The 19,816-nt window shown below is 42.8% G+C and overlaps 1 protein-coding gene across 2 annotated transcripts in view; it reads right to left on the minus strand.

Moving 5' to 3' along the window:
* Positions 1-19,816, minus strand: part of sarnp (SAP domain containing ribonucleoprotein) — a 67,532-nt gene that overhangs the window by 28,344 nt on the left and 19,372 nt on the right. For both annotated transcript variants that reach the window (XM_090205596.1, XM_021569047.3), the window contains exons 7-9: positions 19,017-19,054; positions 18,901-18,929; positions 11,775-11,843 (exon numbers count right to left, since the gene is read on the minus strand). In XM_090205596.1, the coding sequence (XP_090061722.1) occupies positions 11,775-11,843; positions 18,901-18,929; positions 19,017-19,054 (136 nt within the window). The remainder of the gene's footprint in view (positions 1-11,774; positions 11,844-18,900; positions 18,930-19,016; positions 19,055-19,816) is intronic.

A 19,816-nucleotide genomic window follows, 5' to 3' on the forward strand; every position in this document is an offset into this window, starting at 1 on the left:
CAAATTGATTTCTCCAGGTAATTTAATGCATAGGCCTATTGATCATTTCTCTTCCGCACTTTCTCTGTCCCTCTGATCCATGTATGACTAAAGCAACACATCAACAATACATATCTAGCTACATGTACGTATATCCTTCTCAATACAAATAAGACTCAAATGAGAGTTGAGTGATACAGAATAAACTTGTAATTTAGCTGACAAATGCATGTCGCAATGGTTAAAAAACGCTTAAGCGACCGGGAGGTCCGTGGGGCGACGCACAATTGGCCTAGCGTCGTCCGGGTTAGGGAGGGCTTGGCCGGTAGGGATGTCCTTGTCTCATCGCGCACCAGCGACTCCTGTGGCGGGCCGGGCGCAGTGCGCGCTAACCAAGGTTGCCAGGTGCACGGTGTTTCCTCTGACACATTGTTGCGGCTTCCGGGTTGGATGTGTGCCGTGTTAAGAAGCAGTGCGGCTTGGTTGGGTTGTGTATCGGCGGACGCATGACTTTCAACCTTCGTCTCTCCCGAGCCCGTACGGGAGTTGTAGCGATGAGACAAGATAGTAGCTACTAAAACAATTGGATATCACGAAATTGGGGAGAAAAAGGGATAAAATGTAAAACAAAATAAAAAATAATAATAATAATATTGGCTCCTGGCTGTCAGTCCGTTTACCTGTCTGTGTGAGAGGAGCACAGATTGGTGGGTCTGTCATTACAAAGTTGCTTTGATGTTGCTAGCTTGAGCTTCTAAATGAAAACTGGAATTGTGGGTGATTTTCATTCAGCAAGGGATTGAGAATATTTTCCTAGTCAAACACTTGCTAGTTCGACCACATTTCAGACTTCTTAGCACGGCCAGTGCCAGCAGCATGCTAGAACCTATGGATAATAATCACAAAGCCAGCTCTATCTACTGGTATGCAAGTGAAGAAAACTAGCTAGAAACAGATCGATCGACACACATTGCTTGCAAATGTGCATAGCCTACCGATGGGTGATTAAGCAAACAGCCAAATAAACGTTCATGCACTTGCAAACTTTGCTGGAGTTGATAGCTGGCTAATTGTTTTCCTCTTGGATGTGGAGTTTACTATTGTAACCTTTTGATGGTGAATTTATTCAACCCTATATTTGCTGAGGGTGGACTTTTCCAGGCAAGTGTTTACACTGCAAGAAATCAAGCAGATAATGGTGCTACTGTTGCACTGCAGTAGGTGGCCTATATCGTTGAACTTGTCTACTAAATTAAAAAACAATTTTACTGCTGTAACGTTCATAGCTGACTCCACATGTAAATTGTAATTTTTATACAGTAGAGTAACCTACATGCTTGTTTTAGGCTACAAGCAAACCAGAACACAGCTGTCTGATACTGACTGATCGAAGGGTGGTTGGCCCAGCAGCCGCTATGAGAGTTTATTTTGTCGCCCCAACAGTTTGATATTTCATAATCGTAAATGAGACTTACTGAGTCGGGCTTTATAGACCAATAAGAAAGAGAGTTCCAAACAGCTAGTTTTCAGTTTTCCCCCTCCCCACTCAGACCACGTCCAGACAATCCTAGAAAATTCTTGCTTGAGAAATTGCTCCTCCTAAGAAGTGATTTGTTTCTTTTTGAACATTTTGACTGAAAACAATCACAGTAACATACTTAATTGTTACCCATAAAAGGATTTGATATTTCGATATTGAGATAGAAATGGCTGCATTGGGCCTTTAAATGGTTAACCAATTAAAACAAGAATAAACAAACCCTGTTTAAAAAAAGCTCCTCTCATGTCCTTGTGTAGCTGCAAAGTGGGTTAGCTGGCAGAGGCCTGCCACAATGACATCATACAAAGAGGGTGCACTGCGAAGAGGAACCAATGACCTGACCCGAGGGTCAGTTCCTAAATTTAGGAAACCATGCGTACTCTCTCCCAACCTTGTAAATCCCATGTGCACTTCTCACAGTGTTCAGGATTTGCCTTAATTAATTTTTCTATTTTTTTATTTTTATAAATACAAATACATTCTTTGTCAGTGGGAGGTCTTGATATAAGCTTACTGACACATAAAATATATAGCCTATGGCTCTAATATGACCATACAAGTAGTAGATTGACAACTCAAATTTAGATTGGAATTTATAATTTTCATCCATTTATTTAAAATTAGAACCATACATGGCCTCCTTTTCTAAATGGAATACACACTTCAAATAGGATCACTGACCAACCTCCTTCACTGCTGTCTTTCTAAAAGGGTTGAAATGGAAACCTTGAGGAAAGGCGAGGCCATAAACTTGGACCACGAGAGAAATTGGGCGTGGGGCAAGTGGTTTAAGGTTGTGGGGGTGCTCTCCTAACAATGGGGGAACACAGTTAATACCCCGGCCACTCGAATGGACACAATCTGGAGGAGTGAGGCTGTGCAGGCCTCTGTGTGGAAGGAGCTCTTGATTTAGTTACACAGCTGAAACAAGAGCCTTTCACTTGCAAACAATGGACTGCTTTTCTGAGGGCTAGTGCTGGACAAGTGAGGAGCAAATTATGTGTGTGTGTGTGTGTGTGTGTGTGTGTGTGTGTGTTAAAAGAAATCATCTACTGCTGAAGTACTTTACGAGAGCCTGCTTTAAACAGAGAGAGGCCTAAGTGCGTAAGTCTCCATGGGAATCTTAGCTTGTTAGGGGGGCCTTTCTCCCTCCCTCTGGCTCTCCCCCGCTGTATTCCTGGACCAATGCAATTGTTTATTTTCGCCTATTGAGGTTGCTCCATTCACTGGCTTTCACATTTAACCAGCTCAATTGGAGTGAGAAAGCACTTATTCGGAGGAAAGAAATGTAGCATTCCATTGAGAGAACAGTAAGGCTGTAGCAGCAATAATGTAATTATTTAAAAAGAAAAGAGTTCAACTGACTGTGAGGGAACAACGTCAATCACATCAAGAGGGTGATTGCATCAAAATCTTATCTGAGCAGATGAGAATGGACAGCGTAGGAGTACATCACCTTGACGTTACAGAGCAAAGCTGTTTCAACAAAGCACAAAGAGTTCACAAAGGTACTGTAGAATAGAGCACAGAGCCCTGAAGGGGAGAAGTTCATTCTCCCTGCTCTGTTAACTGAACCTCAGTCCTGACAGAACAATGCTGTGCTCTGCTGCCCCTAGAGCCTGCTCCCATGTGTTACTGTTGTCGCCTTCTGTTCCCAGCCTGGACTGGCCTTGCCTATCCACCCTGGCAGAATAGCTCTGAGGTGGACGAGCAAGCTCTTCTCTCCAGGTGGTTGGCCGGTCGCAGTGACAGACCCCTTCTCTGTAACAATCACCGTGGCTGCCAGGGCCTTTCTCCATCCTGTCACTAGCCATTATCCCTGGCCAGCGAGAGCTTCTCAAGGACAATCAAACAGGATAGTGGATTCGAGTGGGGGGGGGGGGGGGTATTGACCAAAATCTGATGTACACCCCTCCCCTCACAGCGCAAGCCTCATAGCAGGAGGGACGACAACACAAAAGACAAAGGAAGGAGTCAAATGTGTCAGAGGGGTGAGGTAAGGGTTAAGTCAGGTTCACTGATTACCTCCAGTCAAGGTAAAAAATAAAAAATGTAAAAGAAGATTTGCAAATTGACAGATCGACTGTCCAATGGTGACAGTGTTCTCAATAGCATGACTACATTCTACTAACGACAGCCATATCTTTATAACACATAACATGTAAGTTACAATCCCTGAACAGATCAATTGACAGAGATACCACCATCTCCCATAAAGCGATAAAGACCACACTATAAAAGCTACTGTATGTGTGTAACTTAAGAATAAAGTTCATTACAGAAAAAGTGGTACCAAAGAAGAAAACGCCTCAACTCGACATTTTGAACGTTTCACTTATCTTTTAACTAATAAATATATGTTACCTGTGTGACGGTTGTCCTATGCCCTGTCACTTAATCTAAAGACTTTCCTTGAATAACCAGACATAACTAGACATGAAATAACTAGACATGAAATAACTACACATTGATTAAGCAAATTATTTATTATGAGAAAAACACTTATTGTATGTACAGTGCATTCGGAAAGTATTCAGACCCCTTGACTTTTTCCACATTTTAATGCTTTATTCTAAAATGGGTTGAATTAAAAAATATATAGCAATCTACACACAATACCCCATAATGACAAAGTAAAAAAAAGTTTGCAAATGGAAGAAGTTTAGAACCACCAAGACTCTTCCTAGAGCTGGCCAAACTGAGCAATCGGGGGAGAAGGGCCTTGGTCAGGGAGGTGACCAAGAACCCGATGGTCACTCTGAGAGCTCCAGAGTTCCTATGTTGAGATGGGAGAACCTTCCAAAAGGACAACCATCTTTGCAGCACTCCACCAAATCAGGCCTTTACAGTAGAGTGGCCAGACGGAAGCCACTCCTTAGTAAAAGGCACATGACAGCCCGCTTGGAGTTTGCCAAGAGGAATCTAAAGGACTCAGACCCCGAGAAACAAGATTATCTGGTCTGATGAAACCAAGACTGAACTCTTTGGCCTGAATGCCAGACGTCAAATCTGGAAGAAATCTGGCACCATCCCTACGGTGAAGTATGGTGGTGGCAGCATCATGCTGTGTGGATGTTTTTCAGCGGCAGGGACTGGGAGACTAGTCAGAATTGAGGGAAAGATGAACGGAGCAAAGAGAGATCCTTGATGAAAACCTGCTCCAGAATGCTAAGGACCTCAGACTTGGACTTCGGGACAAGTCTCTGAATGTCCTTGAGAGGCCCAGCCATAGGCCGGACTTGAACCCAATCTAACATCTCTGGAGAGACCAGAAAATAGCTGTGCAGTGATGCTCACCATCCAACGTGACAGAGCTTGAGAGGATCTGCAAAGTAGAATCGGAGAAACTCCCCAAATACAGGTGTACCAAGCGCATAGTGTCATACCCAAGATGACACGAGGCTGTAATCGCTGCCAAAGGTGCTTCAACAAAGTACTGAGTAAAGGGTCTGAATACTTACACAATGTAATATTTAATTGGATTTTTAATACATTTGCAAAAATAAAACATTTTTGCTTTGTCATTATGGTGTATTGTGTGTAGATTGATGAGGTAAAAAAAAATCCATTTAATCCATTTTAGAATAAGGCTGTAACGTATTTTTGTTGTTAAAAAAAGTCAAGGGGTCTGAATACTTTACGAATACACTATGTGTAGTTAGCGATGTTCTCCCGTTGTTTGATTATGGATCACTGGTAAAAGAAAGAAACATTTGGTTGCTTGACGTAAACCCGGTTCTATGATCATGTGAGTGAGGTCTCTCACTATGGGTAAGTGATTCAAGGACGCTCCAATCACACATCTGTTGTAGACAGACACGAGCGACGGCGAAGTTGGAAGCCCCCAATCTTTTATAAGGCTCCGTCATCCCCTACTAGCTTCACTTTCCAAGTATATGTTTTCTTCCTGACGCAAAGCGTGAAGGTAAACGTGGTGAAAGACACTCATTATCATAGAACGGGGTTACGTCAAGTAACCCAAAGGTTTATTTCAAAATACTTGTTCGATTTCTTTTACGATGGGGATATAGCCAACTCCCATAGTTCTCATATACTCTCCGAAGCCAGGTTGTCTAGACAGAATCAACCACCAGAAGTCCCGACACTAAGCACTGTATGCTCTAACGAGGGGGTTCCCCAACAGGGAGCATTACAGATCTCGAACAGAGATGCCCTTAAACAATGCTCATGACGCAGCCAAACCTCCAGTGGAATGAGCTCTCAGGCCCTCTGAAGGTGGTAAATCCTTGCTATTATAGGCCACTATAATAGCATCCACTATCCAATGGGATAAGAGCCGGCGAGAAATGGGCCTCCCTGCGTGGGGAGGTGCCCAAGAGACAAAGAGCTGGTCGCTCTTTCTAAGGGCTCTTGTCCTGTCCATGTAGATGCTCCACAAGCGGTGGAGACGCCATTCCACCAAAAAGGAAAAAGTTGGTGGGTGAACGGCTGACAGCTCCAAAGTGAGTCTATTGTAAGTACTACTTACTTTAGGCACAAAAGCGGGGTTAGGTTGTCGGGTAACATTGGACAACCCAGGGGCAAAGTGCAGGCATGAGTGGTGGACAGACAGTGCGTGCAGCTCTCCCACTCGCTATGCGGATGTAATGGCTAAAAGTAAGTAAGCAGTTTTAAATGAGATAAGTCTCACTTCCCCACTTTCCAGCGGAGGCTGTGAAATGGCCTCAAGCACAATAGATAGGTCCCAGGATGGGACTAGCTTCTTGGATAGCGGGTGAAAGCGACGCCACCCTTCATAAAATGTCAGATAAGGGGGTGTCTCACCTCTGTACCGTAATTTAAGTTTATATAGCAGGCAGAGATGGTCCCGCAGAAAGCAATGTACCTCTGAAAATGAGTACAGAAAGGGAGTAACCCGTTTCCGCTCGCATCATCTCTCAAACACACGCCACTTGTTGTCATAAAGTGAGTGTGTAGAAGGAGCCTAGCGCTCTGAATAGTCTCCACAACACAGAGTGGTAGGCCTGTCACAGTAAAGGGCAACTTCATCACTTTTTAACCTCATTTTCATTATCTCCAGCACAATATCAGGTCAACATATGTGAAAACGTCACGTTTTGTAGAAGAAAAAAAAAAAAAGGTAAAAAGTTCATAACATTAAAAATATATATATTTTTTAAATTGTGATTTTCAAAACACTGAGATTCGGGGTAACGTGGGGAGAAAGCAAATACCCTCCCTCGGGCTAGAACTCAATGCAGGTTTTGAAAAAATTTTTTTTTTTTCATTTTAATCCTAACCTGTGATTTCACAGAGAAGCATTTTCTTAAGACCTTTCTTATCTTTTTAACTACAGATCATATAAACACGCTGTGTTCATTAATGTAGACACTTGTTTGGTGCTGGAGATGAATATAAGGTTGAAAAAATGGCAGAGCTGCCCTTCAAGATTCACCCTCTCACAGGCCAGGCACAAAGAGCCAGCATGTACAGACGAGGACGGAAAATCTCTGTTTGCTTGGGTCAACAGATCCCTGCATAACGGTAACTGCAAGGGCTGGTCATTCCCTCACTCTGGAGAGTGTGGGAAGAATCAGGGGGGGCGTAAAGACGCACCCATGGCAATGGGTGTGCCATCACGTCCACCCATAGTGGCGCATCGTTGCTTGCCAGTGTAAAGAACAGTGGGCAGTGTGCGTTTAAGCACAATGCCAAAAGATCTACGGACGCCTGTTCGTATTTCTCCCATATTTGGGCCACTACAAAAGAGGTGAGGTTCCCACTACCCGTACAAGGGATTCCCTCTGGACAACAAATCCGCTTCTGTATTCATTATGCCTTTGTGTGACCGTATGCCCCAGACTGAACATGAAGAGGCATAGGCAGAATGACGTGACTCGCCTCTCTGACTGGGTGGCCCAGAAATAAATATTATTTATTCTGATATTCTGTTCTGTGTGGGCACCAAACAGCTCTTTATCGGATTGATCCTGAGACCAAGCTCTGTGAGGTAGATTGTAAGGATAGCCGTGTCTCTAACTGCTTGCTCCTGTTTGCGGGTACAGAGCAGGTAGTCGTCTATATACAGTACACAGAGATTCTGAGCCACCTGCACCTCAGTAGGTTCAATGCCACCTCCACACATTGTTGAAAATCTGAGGGGCTAGTAATAGTCCAAATGGACCAGTGAGATACTTATAGGCCATGCCCTGAAAGGCAAACTTGAGAAACATCCTATGTGCTGGCAGAATGTTTGTGAAAATAAGCGTCCGGCAGATCGACAGAACTGAAAGAATCGCCTTGACGAATGGAGTGAGACAGCACATTGTGCGTAAGCATACGGAACATGAACTTTTATCAGATGGCTGTTGAGGACCTGTTGAGGACCGAGACAGGGCTAGTAATTAGTAACTAGTAATTCTAGGAATTTGGTGCTTGGCTTACTTCGCCCAGTACAGGGACTGCAGTAGCTATAACTCTGGGAGAGAAGGTTCTGTCAGCCGGGTTGTATGTGTACTACTCAAAGCCTGACTTTTGGTTCCATACAGCTCAGTGGGATAAACACCTAGCTAGCTAGCTAAACAATGAACCATAATCCCAACTCATAACGTTACTACCCTGCATGACTCTACAGGTAGCCAAGCAACCAGGCTCAATGTTAGCTAGCTAATATTAGGCTATAACTAGCAATGGCTCTGAGATACGAATAATATTATTACACAGATCATACATGTAACGTTAGCTAGCGAGCTAGGCAGCTAACGTTACCTAGCTAGCTAACAGTACACTAACTTGAAATGAAAACGACTGACAAAATTAGAAACTTGTTATATATCTGAAAATGTAGCTAGCTCTCTTACCCATATACAGTGCCTTGCAAAATTATTCGGCCCCCTTGAACTTTGCGACCTATTGCCACATTTCAGGCTTCAAACATAAAGATATAAAACTATTTTTTTTGTGAAGAATCAACAACAAGTGGGACACAATCATGAAGTGGAACGACATTTATTGGATATTTCAAACTTTTTTAACAAATCAAAAACTGAAAAATTGGGCGTGCAAAATTATTCAGCCCCCTTAAGTTAATACCTTGTAGCGCCACCTTTTGCTGCGATTACAGCTGTAAGTCGCTTGGGGTATGTCTCTATCAGTTTTGCACATCGAGAGACTGAAATTTTTTCCCATTCCTCCTTGCAAAACAGCTCGAGCTCCGTGAGGTTGGATGGAGAGCATTTGTGAACAGCAGTTTTCAGTTCTTTCCACAGATTCTCGATTGGATTCAGGTCTGGACTTTGACTTGACCATTCTAACACCTGGATATGTTTTGGATCACTGTCTTGTTGGAAGACAAATCTCCGTCCCAGTCTCAGGTCTTTTGCAGACTCCATCAGGTTTTCTTCCAGAATGGTCCTGTATTTGGCTCCATCCATCTTCCCATCAATTTTAACCATCTTCCCTGTCCCTGCTGAAGAAAAGCAGGCCCAAACCATGATGCTGCCACCACCATGTTTGACAGTGGGGATGGTGTGTTCAGCTGTGTTGCTTTTACGCCAAACATAACGTTTTGCATTGTTGCCAAAGAGTTCAATTTTGGTTTCATCTGACCAGAGCACCTTCTTCCACATGTTTGGTGTGTCTCCCAGGTGGCTTGTGGCAAACTTTAAACAACACTTTTTATGGATATCTTTAAGAAATGGCTTTCTTCTTGCCACTCTTCCATAAAGGCCAGATTTGTGCTATATACGACTGATTGTTGTCCTATGGACAGAGTCTCCCACCTCAGCTGTAGATCTCTGCAGTTCATCCAGAGTGATCATGGGCCTCTTGGCTGCATCTCTGATCAGTCTTCTCCTTGTATGAGCTGAAAGTTTAGAGGGACGGCCAGGTCTTGGTAGATTTGCAGTGGTCTGATACTCCTTCCATTTCAATATTATCGCTTGCACAGTGCTCCTTGGGATGTTTAAAGCTTGGGAAATCTTTTTGCATCCAAATCCAGCTTTAAACTTCTTCGCAATAGTATCTCGGACCTGCCTGGTGTGTTCCTTGTTCTTCATGATGCTCTCTGCGCTTTTAACGGACCTCTGAGACTATCACAGTGCAGGTGCATTTATACGGAGACTTGATTACACACAGGTGGATTGTATTTATCATCATTAGTCATTTAGGTCAACATTGGATCATTCAGAGATCCTCACTGAACTTCTGGAGAGTTTGCTGCACTGAAAGTAAAGGGGCTGAATAATTTTGCACGCCCAATTTTTCAGTTTTTGATTTGTTAAAAAAGTTTGAAATATCCAATAAATGTCCCACTTGTTGTTGATTCTTCACAAAAAAATACAGTTTTATATCTTTATGTTTGAAGCCTGAAATGTGGCAAAAGGTCGCAAAGTTCAAGGGGGCCGAATACTTTCGCAAGGCACTGTACATGGATTGACGCTTCACCCTCTCTGTCACGGATGCCATGGTTGCTCTTAGTTTGAAGATGTAATCCAGAGACAGGTGTTTTATACAACAGCATTTTGTGGGTTCTCTTTTAGACTCCAATTGCAAATATGAAGACGAACGCAATAATTTTCTCCATCTCCTTAGCTATCAGACTTTAATTCCACTGATTTCAAAACTCAGGCCTCCAGAAAGTGGAGAGCAACACTTATGCAGTTCTACTATGTGAAATCTTACAAAAAAGACGCTTTAGAAAGGATTACCTACACATACTGACCAGATCATGTTATATACGTGTGCTATACGGCAGACCAATCCTAACTCATCTCTCGGCATGTCCAGCCCACTCATTATCTCAGCCAATCATGGCTAGCGGGAAGGTTGCTGACTTTTTCTGTGGATAAACAAACTAGACTCATAATTTAACAATTGAATGCCGTCTGTAAGTATGAATACAAGTTTGTTATTAAGGCACATGAAAGTTCACATGTTCCAGAAGGCATTTCAACAAAAAAAATGCATTTTGATTAAATAAAAAAAAGTTTACGTTCAAATGGCTCTCCTGTGAAGTAGTGACGCGTGACATATGCCTAGCTTCCTGGGTCTACTTTTAAAAATATATGTATTTATTTAATTAATATGCAAAAATAGAGAAAATCAGAAAGGGGGGAAATACTTTTCCACAGCACTGTATGTATACATCATTGTCAAAATCAATTGTACCTTTATTAAGTTTCAGCCAAATGTGGTTAGTACCTTTTTTCATTTCATTCAGTGCTAAATCCTGCTTATGCCAAATTATGATTACACCGGAGTCCCGACCCTGTTTAATGTTTTTATGTTTGATTGATGGTAGTAAACCTTCTCTGTAGCTTTAGGGACACGGAGTATCAATGCCTCCACAACACCATGTTTCGAGAAGGATTATGATGTCCTGTCCCTTGACATATTAAAAAAAATTCTGTATTTGCTCTTTTAGAACAAAAATACGAACAGTATAGGCCCTGGATATTCCAAGAGCTGATAGTTAATAATCTCATTCATAATAAGTGATATTCACTGGTTTGAGTGAAGTACATTGATAGTTCATATAAGGCAATCAAATCAATTTAAATAAATAAATTAGGTTCTAATCTATGGGTTTCACATGACTGGGAATAAAGGTGTGTTTCTGCTGGTCACAGATACCTTAAAAAAAATGGTAAGGGCGTGGATCAGAAAACCAGTCAGTATCTGGTATGATCACCATTTGCCTCATGCAGCGAGATACATCTCCTTTGCATAGAGTTGATCAAGCTCTTGATTTTGCGGCCTGTTGAATGTTGACCCACTCCTCTTCAATGGCTGTGTGAAGTTGCTAGATATTGGCGTGAACTGGAACACGCTGTCCTACATATTGATCCAGAGCATCCTAAACATGCTCAATGGGTGACATGTCTGGTCAGTATTAAGGCAATGGAAGAACTGTGACATTTTTAGCTTCCAGGAACTGTGTAAAGATCCTTGCAACATGGGGCCGTGCATTAACATGCTGAAACATGAAGTAATGGCAGCAGATGAATAGCACGACAATGGGCTAAAGGATCTCATCATGGTATCTCTGTGCATTCAATTGGCAACCATGTTTCGTTGTCCGTAGCTTATGCCTGCCCATACCATAACCCCACCGCCACAATGGGGCACTCTGTTCACTACGTTGACATCAGCAAACCGTTCGCCCACACAACGCCATACAGGAGAGAGAGAGCAATAGAGAGAAGAGAGCGATAGAGAGAAGAGAACGATCGAGAGAAGACGAGCAGGTGTTCACATACTTTTGGTTATGTAGTGAATTCATGAGTCAGCTCACCGTTTTGGCGACAGAGGACACATTCATGCCAAAGCGCTCTGCCCGCTTCTTCAGGACCTCAACGCTGACCTAACGCCACAGAGGGAGGAGAGGTGTTATTTATGTGCTCCATAAAGACAAGTCAGGTGTTCACAAACTCCTATTCATAACATCACAGTGAAAAAGTGAGGAAAAACAGATCCTGTCATCCTCTTACAAACAGAAAACCACAGGCTTCTTCTTCTCCAATAAACAGGGATGCAAACAGGTGAGAGTCCAAAAAGGTGACAATTTGCATATTACTTACATATTGTCAGAGAATAACAAGTACCTATTTGAACAATCTCAATACTCCTACCTTACCAAACCACAATAGACAGAGAAAATTGTGTCCTGCGGTATTGGGGAGTTGGGCTCTTTGGCCTGGGTTTAAGGTTAATCATGACATGATCATCTCAGTCTCCCCAGACAGAGTTAGGATTTTCATATTTTCTTGTTGAGGACATGTATTTTCCAGTGGGTTTAATGAAGAACTGTAAGGTGAAGGTCTAGGCTATCTGCTAAATAACTACATTATTTTCAGCCAACTTTAAAACAACTCTCATTTTAATATAATCTGACCTGCCATACACACACGACTCATACCCCCCATTATTTTTACAAAAATTATTTTAATGCTCAAAATAATAAACAGTAACAGGCTGTAAATTGCATGACCTGGCTTGTCTATCTTTACATTTATTTAGAAACGTGGGAGGGGTGTGCTGCAATCCCTTGACATCAGTCTTTGCATCTAACTTCAGCCAGGCCCAGCTCCACTTGAACCTCAAACCTGACTCAAGCTTAGACAGTGACTCCCTCTCCTAAAACTCTATCATTCTGAAAACGAAAGCATAGCATAAATTACACTATTTAATAGAAAGATGCCAACAACACAATATAATAATATGTACATTTGATTTTCTAATTTCCTACATAATAACTAGACTACCCACAGTGTGATAATGTGGGTTTGCCTAAGGTAAGTACTCAAACATGGCACCAGCGGGTACTTATTCATTGGTATCATTGTTAGAGTATTGGAACATTATGACTCCAGTATACACCGTTGTTGTGCAGCTGCCTGCGCTACCATGCTAGGTTTAGTAATAAAGTAACCAAGTTTATAAAGTTACTCCCTCGCCTCCTCCAATGCATATAAGTGTTCTGTGGATTATTAGACAGACATGTGAAGTAAACTGAGGCAACACATAGTTAATGGAGGCATGCAGGTGGTAATGTTAGCTTGCCAACTTGGATGCTAACGTAGCTAGATGTCTAACATCAGCTAGCTAATGTTAACTTTGTCTGTAATAATTTGTGCTATTGAAACATACAAGCTATAATTAGCTTTTCATCAAGGATAATCGCAGCATTATTTCAAACACAGGTTACTTACCTCGAGTTGCATTAAAAATTTCCCAGACAGGAACAAAGTTTTTGCATGGAATGTGTGATGAGGCGGCTGTGATCACACATGGAGAAGATATTTTTGCGCATCTCTTTTATAGCTCAATGGGAGATACACACTGCGTCTGCCCACTTTACATCAGAACCCCCACGTTTTTTTTTACAGCTCTACATGGTTCACGTGGATGACTGTTTTGAAATAAAAGCAATGAATATCACAGAAAAATGACAAGTTTGCATGCCTGCAAGGTGGTCGGAAGGGTGGTGGGGAGTGTTCAGGTTTCGGATTCCCTCACCCTTTTATCAGGGTTTAGATCATTCAATCCCACATTTCTTATAGAAAAACAAAAAATGGATGTTCTAAGAACACAACAATGCTAAAACCACACCAGGAGACCACTTTCGAGGTCTGGGAAAAATTTAGACATTTTTAATTAAAGTTTGCATGCACCTAGCACAGTTTTTTTGGTTAGCAGTGTTCCGTAGCGTACACTGGATTTATGCAAATAATCACAATCTCATTCTGTCAAGTAAGCTACTTTGTAGCTACCGGTAGTTAACATTTAAACGCCCACACCAATAGAAATCCCCTTTTTTGAGCTGAAAGATAATGGCCAGACCTTAACCATGTTGTTGGCGTCGACAGAGATGGTCGCCTCGCTTCTGGTCCTTAGAACTGTTTTGTTTTTTTATGTACTATTTCTTACATTGTCCAGAAAATGTTATTACATACAGCCGGGAAGAACTATTGGATATAAAAGCGACGTCAACTTACCATCATTTCGACCAGGAATACATGTTTCCCAAAGGGGATCCTTTGTTCGGACCTCCACCCTGGACATACGATCTTATCCCAGAGGTCGACCCAAAACAACGCGGTCACCACAGGAGAGGCAGACGGAGCGGCCTACTGCTCGGACTCAGAAGATGAGCACACCATCCACCGCTTCCTAGCATATTACTCGCCAATGTCCAATCTCTAGATAACAAGGTGTACGAAATTAGGGCATGAGTTGCCTTCCAGAGAGACATCAGAGATTCTAACATTCTCTGTTTCACGGAAACATGGCTCACTCGGGATACGTTGTCAGAGTCGGTACAGCCACCCGGTTTCTTCACGAATCGTGCCAACGGAAACAAACGTCTCTCTGGTAAGAAGGGGGTGTATGCCTTATGATTAACGACTCATGGTGAAATCACAAAAACATACAGGAACTCAAGTCCTTTTGTTCACCTGACCTAGAATTCCTTACAATCAAATGCCGACCGCATTATCTTCCAAGAGAATTCTCTTCGATTATAGTCAAAGCCATGTATATCCCCCCAAGCAGTTACTTCGTCGGCACTGAAAGAACTTCACTGGACTCTATGAAAACTGGAAACCATACATCCTGGGGATGCATTTATTGTAGCTGGGGATTTTAACAAAGCTAACCTAAGATCAATACTCCCTAAATTCTATCACCATATCGAATGCGCGACACGAGCTGGAAGAATTCTGGATCATTGCTACTCGAACTTCCGCAATGCACACAAAGCCCTAAGTGCCCTGGCTTCGGCAAATCTGACCATGAATCCATTTTGTTGCTCCCAGCCTATAGACAGAAACTAAAACAGGAAACGCCCGTGAACAGGTCAATACAACGCTGGTCTGACCAATCGGATTCCACGCTTCAAGATTGCTTCAATCATGTGGACTGGGATGTGTTCCGGATAGCCTCAGACAACAACATTGACGTATATGCTGACTCGGTGAGTGAGTTTATTAGCAAGTGCATTTGAGAAGTTGTACCCGCTGTGACTATTAAAACCTTCCCTAACCAGAAACCGTGGAATAATAGCAGCATTCACGCAAAACTGAAAGCGCGAGCCACCACTTTTAAATCATGGCAAGGCGATCACGGATTACAAAAAGAAAACCAGCCCCGTTGCGGACATCGACGTCTTGCTCCCAGACAAATTAAACAATTTCTTTGCTCGCTTTGAGGACAATACAGTGCCACTGACACGGCCTGCTACCAAAGCCTGCGGGGTCTCCTGCTCCGTGGCCAACATGAGTAAAACACTTAAACGTGTTAAACCTCGCAGTGCTGCCGGCCCAAAGGGCATCCCTAGCCGCGTCCTCAGAGCATGCGCAGACCAGCTGGCAGGATTTTTTTACGGACATATTCAACCAATTCCTATCCCAGTCTGCTGTCCCTACATGCAGGTTTGCTGTGTCTGTCAGCGTAGTGTCCAGAGCATGGAGGCGCTACCAGGAGACAGGCCAGTACATCAGGAGACGTGGAGGAGGCCGTAGGAGGGCAACAACCCAGCAGCAGGGCCGCTACCTCCGCCTTTGTGCAAGGAGGAGCACTGCCAGAGCCCAGCAAAATGACCTCCAGCAGGCCACAAATGTGCACGTGTCTGCTCAAACGGTCAGGAACAGACTCCATGAGGGTGGTATGAGGGCCCAACGTCCACAGGTGGGGGTTGTGCTTACAGCCCAACACCGTGCAGGACGTTTGGAATTTGCCAGAGAACACCAAGATTGGCAAATTCGCCACTGGCGCCCTGTGCTCTTCACAGATGAAAGCAGGTTCACACTGAGCACGTGACAGAGTCTGGAGACTCCGTGGAGAACGTTCTGCTGCCTGCAACATCTTCCAGCATGACTGGTTTGGCGGTGGGTCAGTCATGGTGTGGGGTGGCATTTCTTTGGGGGGGCCGCACAGCCCTCCATGTGCTCGCCAGAGGTAGCCTGACTGCCATTAGGTACCGAGATGAGATCCTCAGACCCCTTGTGAGACCATATGCTGGTGCAGTTCGCCCTGGGTTCCTCCTGGGTTCTTCCTAATGCAAGACAATGGAAAGGTCTCCTCATGTGGCTGGAGTGTGTCAGCAGTTCCTGCAAGAGGAAGGCATTGATGCTATGGACTGGCCCGCCCGTTCCCCAGACCTGAATCCAATTGAGCACATCTGGGACATCATGTCTCACTCCATCCACCAACGCCACGTTGCACCAGACTGTCCAGGAGTTGGCGGATGCTTTAGTCCAGGTCTGGGAGGAGATCCCTCAGGAGACCATCCACCACCTCATCAGGAGCATGCCCAGGCGTTGTAGGGAGGTCATACAGTCACGTGGAGGCCACACACACTACTGAGCCTCATTTTGACTTGTTTTAAGGACATTACATCAAAGTTGGATCAGCCTGTAGTGTGGTTTTCCACTTTAATTTTGAGTGTGACTCCAAATCCAGACCTCCATGGGTTGATAAATTTGATTTCCATTGATCATTTTTGTGTGATTTTGTTGTCAGCACATTCAACTATGTAATGAAAAAAGTATTCAATAAGAATATTTCATTCATTCAGATCTAGGATGTGTTATTTTAGTGTTCCCTTTATTTTTTTGAGCAGTGTATATATATATATATATATATATATATATACATATAAATATAAATAACCATTTTTTAAAATGGTATAATTGTGTGATATTTGCCATTTGCAAACTCGCTCCCCATCACCCCAAGATTAATGGTTTGACCAGTAAAGTTTTGCTTCACTACAGAGAAGGGGGCTAGCTACATCCCAATATGGCAACCGGAGCATGAATGAGTGGGTGTGTCGAAAGGAAAGTAGTGGGCGTGTGGAATGGAGTGGGTGTGTCAAAAGCTCTCTGCTTTAGGTTAGATGGTTTTGACTGAGCTGTTTTTCTTCTTCTTCCATTTCTTACCACGCAACTACCATACATTGAGCTACCATACCGTAAGAGTGGACTGGATGGATGAGTCAGTCATATTTCACTATTACTTTTACACAAATAATTGTCAATTTTCAGTTATAAAACTGACGATTGTTTATTTTATATTAAAAGTATTTTATGATGGGTGTACTGTTACTTCATTCGTCGTATGCGTGTGCTTACTGTAACAGTCACCCTGATATTGGCTAATGGCTACTAGGTAGCTACTTCCCACACCATTGCCGGACAGTAGTGCTTGTCAAGCGGGAGCGACTGGCACTGTGTCCCGGTGTTGCCGTTCATGGCCTCCCCATTGAGTAGTAGACTGTATGTAGGCTATGTATCATCTAGATGGTTATCAATATTAGTTATTTCTGGTGTAGGCTGCTATCCTATTTGGAGGAATAAAAAATGGAAGATGCCAAACTTTGGAAAAAACAATAGATGGCGAAGTCAAAGATTGTCCAGTGGTTTCCATCTGTGGCAAAGTTTTCCTAAATAAATTATTATGATAAATCCATCTACAGAACCAGCAATAGAGCCAGCTGGTTAGTCTTTTGAATACGGTGTAGTAAAACCCAGCAACAACAACAGATAACATTAGCTAGCTACAGTGCCTTGCGAAAGTATTTGGCCCCCTTAAGTTAATACTTTGTAGCGCCACCTTTTGCTGCGATTACAGCTGTAAGTCGCTTGGGGTATGTCTCTATCAGTTTTGCACATCGAGAGACTGACATTTTTTCCCATTCCTCCTTGCAAAACAGCTCGAGCTCAGTGAGGTTGGATGGAGAGCATTTGTGAACAGCAGTTTTCAGTTCTTTACACAGATTCTCGATTGGATTCAGGTCTGGACTTTGACTTGGCCATTCTAACACCTGGATATGTTTATTTTTGAACCATTCCATTGTAGATTTTGCTTCATGTTTTGGATCATTGTCTTGTTGGAAGACAAATCTCCGTCCCAGTCTCAGGTCTTTTGCAGACTCCATCAGATTTTCTTCCAGAATGGTCCTGTATTTGGCTCCATCCATCTTCCCATCAATTTTAACCATCTTCCCTGTCCCTGCTGAAGAAAAGCAGGCCCAAACCATGATGCTGCCACCACCATGTTTGACAGTGGGGATGGTGTGTTCAGTGTGATGAGCTGTGTTGCTTTTACGCCAAACATAACGTTTTGCATTGTTGCCAAAAAGTTCAATTTTGGTTTCATCTGACCAGAGCACCTTCTTCCACATGTTTGGTGTGTCTCCCAGGTGGCTTGTGGCAAACTTTAAACAACACTTTTCATGGATATCTTTAAGAAATGGCTTTCTTCTTGCCACTCTTCCATAAAGGCCAGATTTGTGCAATATACGACTGATTGTTGTCCTATGGACAGAGTCTCCCACCTCAGCTGTAGATCTCTGCAGTAATTGTGTCCCACTTGTTGTTGATTCTTCACAAAAAAATACAGTTTTATATATTTATGTTTGAAGCCTGAAATGTGGCAAAAGGTCGCAAAGTTCAAGGGGGCTGAATACTTTCGCAAGGCACTGTATATAAAATTAGCAGGATAGCTAGCTAGATAAGGTTGTAACTACATACTCTGACAGCTGTCAGTGGCCTTGTTGTTGATGTTTATCAACTCCACATGGAAATTCCCACACCCAATTTGTGAATATGTATATGTAGACTTCGTGATTCTTCGGAGGTGGAACCTAAAAGTGCATTCCCTCTTTAGGACAAAAAATTGCTTCAAAATAGTAGGGGGATACTTCCTCTGGGGGGTCCTTTAATTTAGAAGGTTTTTGGGAAAGCCTTTCTATATTTTTTCCTGTTCCATATTATTTTGCCAAACTAATACAGGGTTAACACCAACATTGTCACAGCAACCTACAGTAAATGTGCCGATTATGTGAAGTGCCATTTTATGTGCAGGCATTGTTGAAATAGGAAAAATAAATATATTATATGAACCCCATTGATACTCACAGTTAGTTTACTATTTGCAACTGATGCACCTAATAGACAAAGAGAAAAAATATACATGAATTACAACATACAATTTTGACTGGTCATGCTGAAAAACCTATGAAAATCCAACTCACCTGGTTTGGAAGCTGGTGATAGAGCCGGTAAACCAAATCTGACAAACATCAGATCAATTCAATTAATATTCACTCTCACAGCCTACATCTTTTTAACATCCATTTTACTATCCTTTCGACAGCCCAATATGAGTTGACCCTAGAGTACTATCCTTTCGACAGCCCAATATGAGTTGACCCTGGAGTAGATTATTGCCACATAAAATATGTATATTAAATATTATTTTTACATAACTACCTGACACTGTTCACTGAGTAATGATCCAAACTTGATTGTCAACCACAATATTTCATACATTTGAGGATATCAAGGGGTCATAAGTGTGAAACATTGCTGTTGCCTACATGCAAGATTAACAGTACATGACTGCTTTTACTTCATTTCGAACTTGAGTTATTACTATGCTATAAGCTGTCTCCTGACAGCATCACTGAATAATTTTCAACTTTGAAACCACCCAAGTCCCATCTTGGAAGTGATTGGCCCCGTCGGGCCATGACTCATTATACCCTGAGGGTATAATACGCACTGCCCAGCCACTCTTGCTTTATTCAGCCACCACTGTTTATCAAAGCCACCATTTATCACCTGTAAATTCATCTTTTCCGTCTAAACTTCTCAATTTCAGACGGCCTACGCATTCGACCGAGCAGCGAAGATATTTTAGATTTGATATAGATTCCTTCGGCGTTGGTCCGTTTTGCAGCCGGAGTCAGCTAGCTTGCTACCCACTCTTTGCTAATGGTCCATCTAGCTATATAGCTAGCTAACGTGTCGCACTTGAGACCAAGGATTCTGA

Source organism: Oncorhynchus mykiss, chromosome 17, assembly GCF_057628025.1.
Source record: "Oncorhynchus mykiss isolate SJ-2025 chromosome 17, ASM5762802v1, whole genome shotgun sequence".
NCBI classification, from domain to species: domain Eukaryota; kingdom Metazoa; phylum Chordata; class Actinopteri; order Salmoniformes; family Salmonidae; genus Oncorhynchus; species Oncorhynchus mykiss.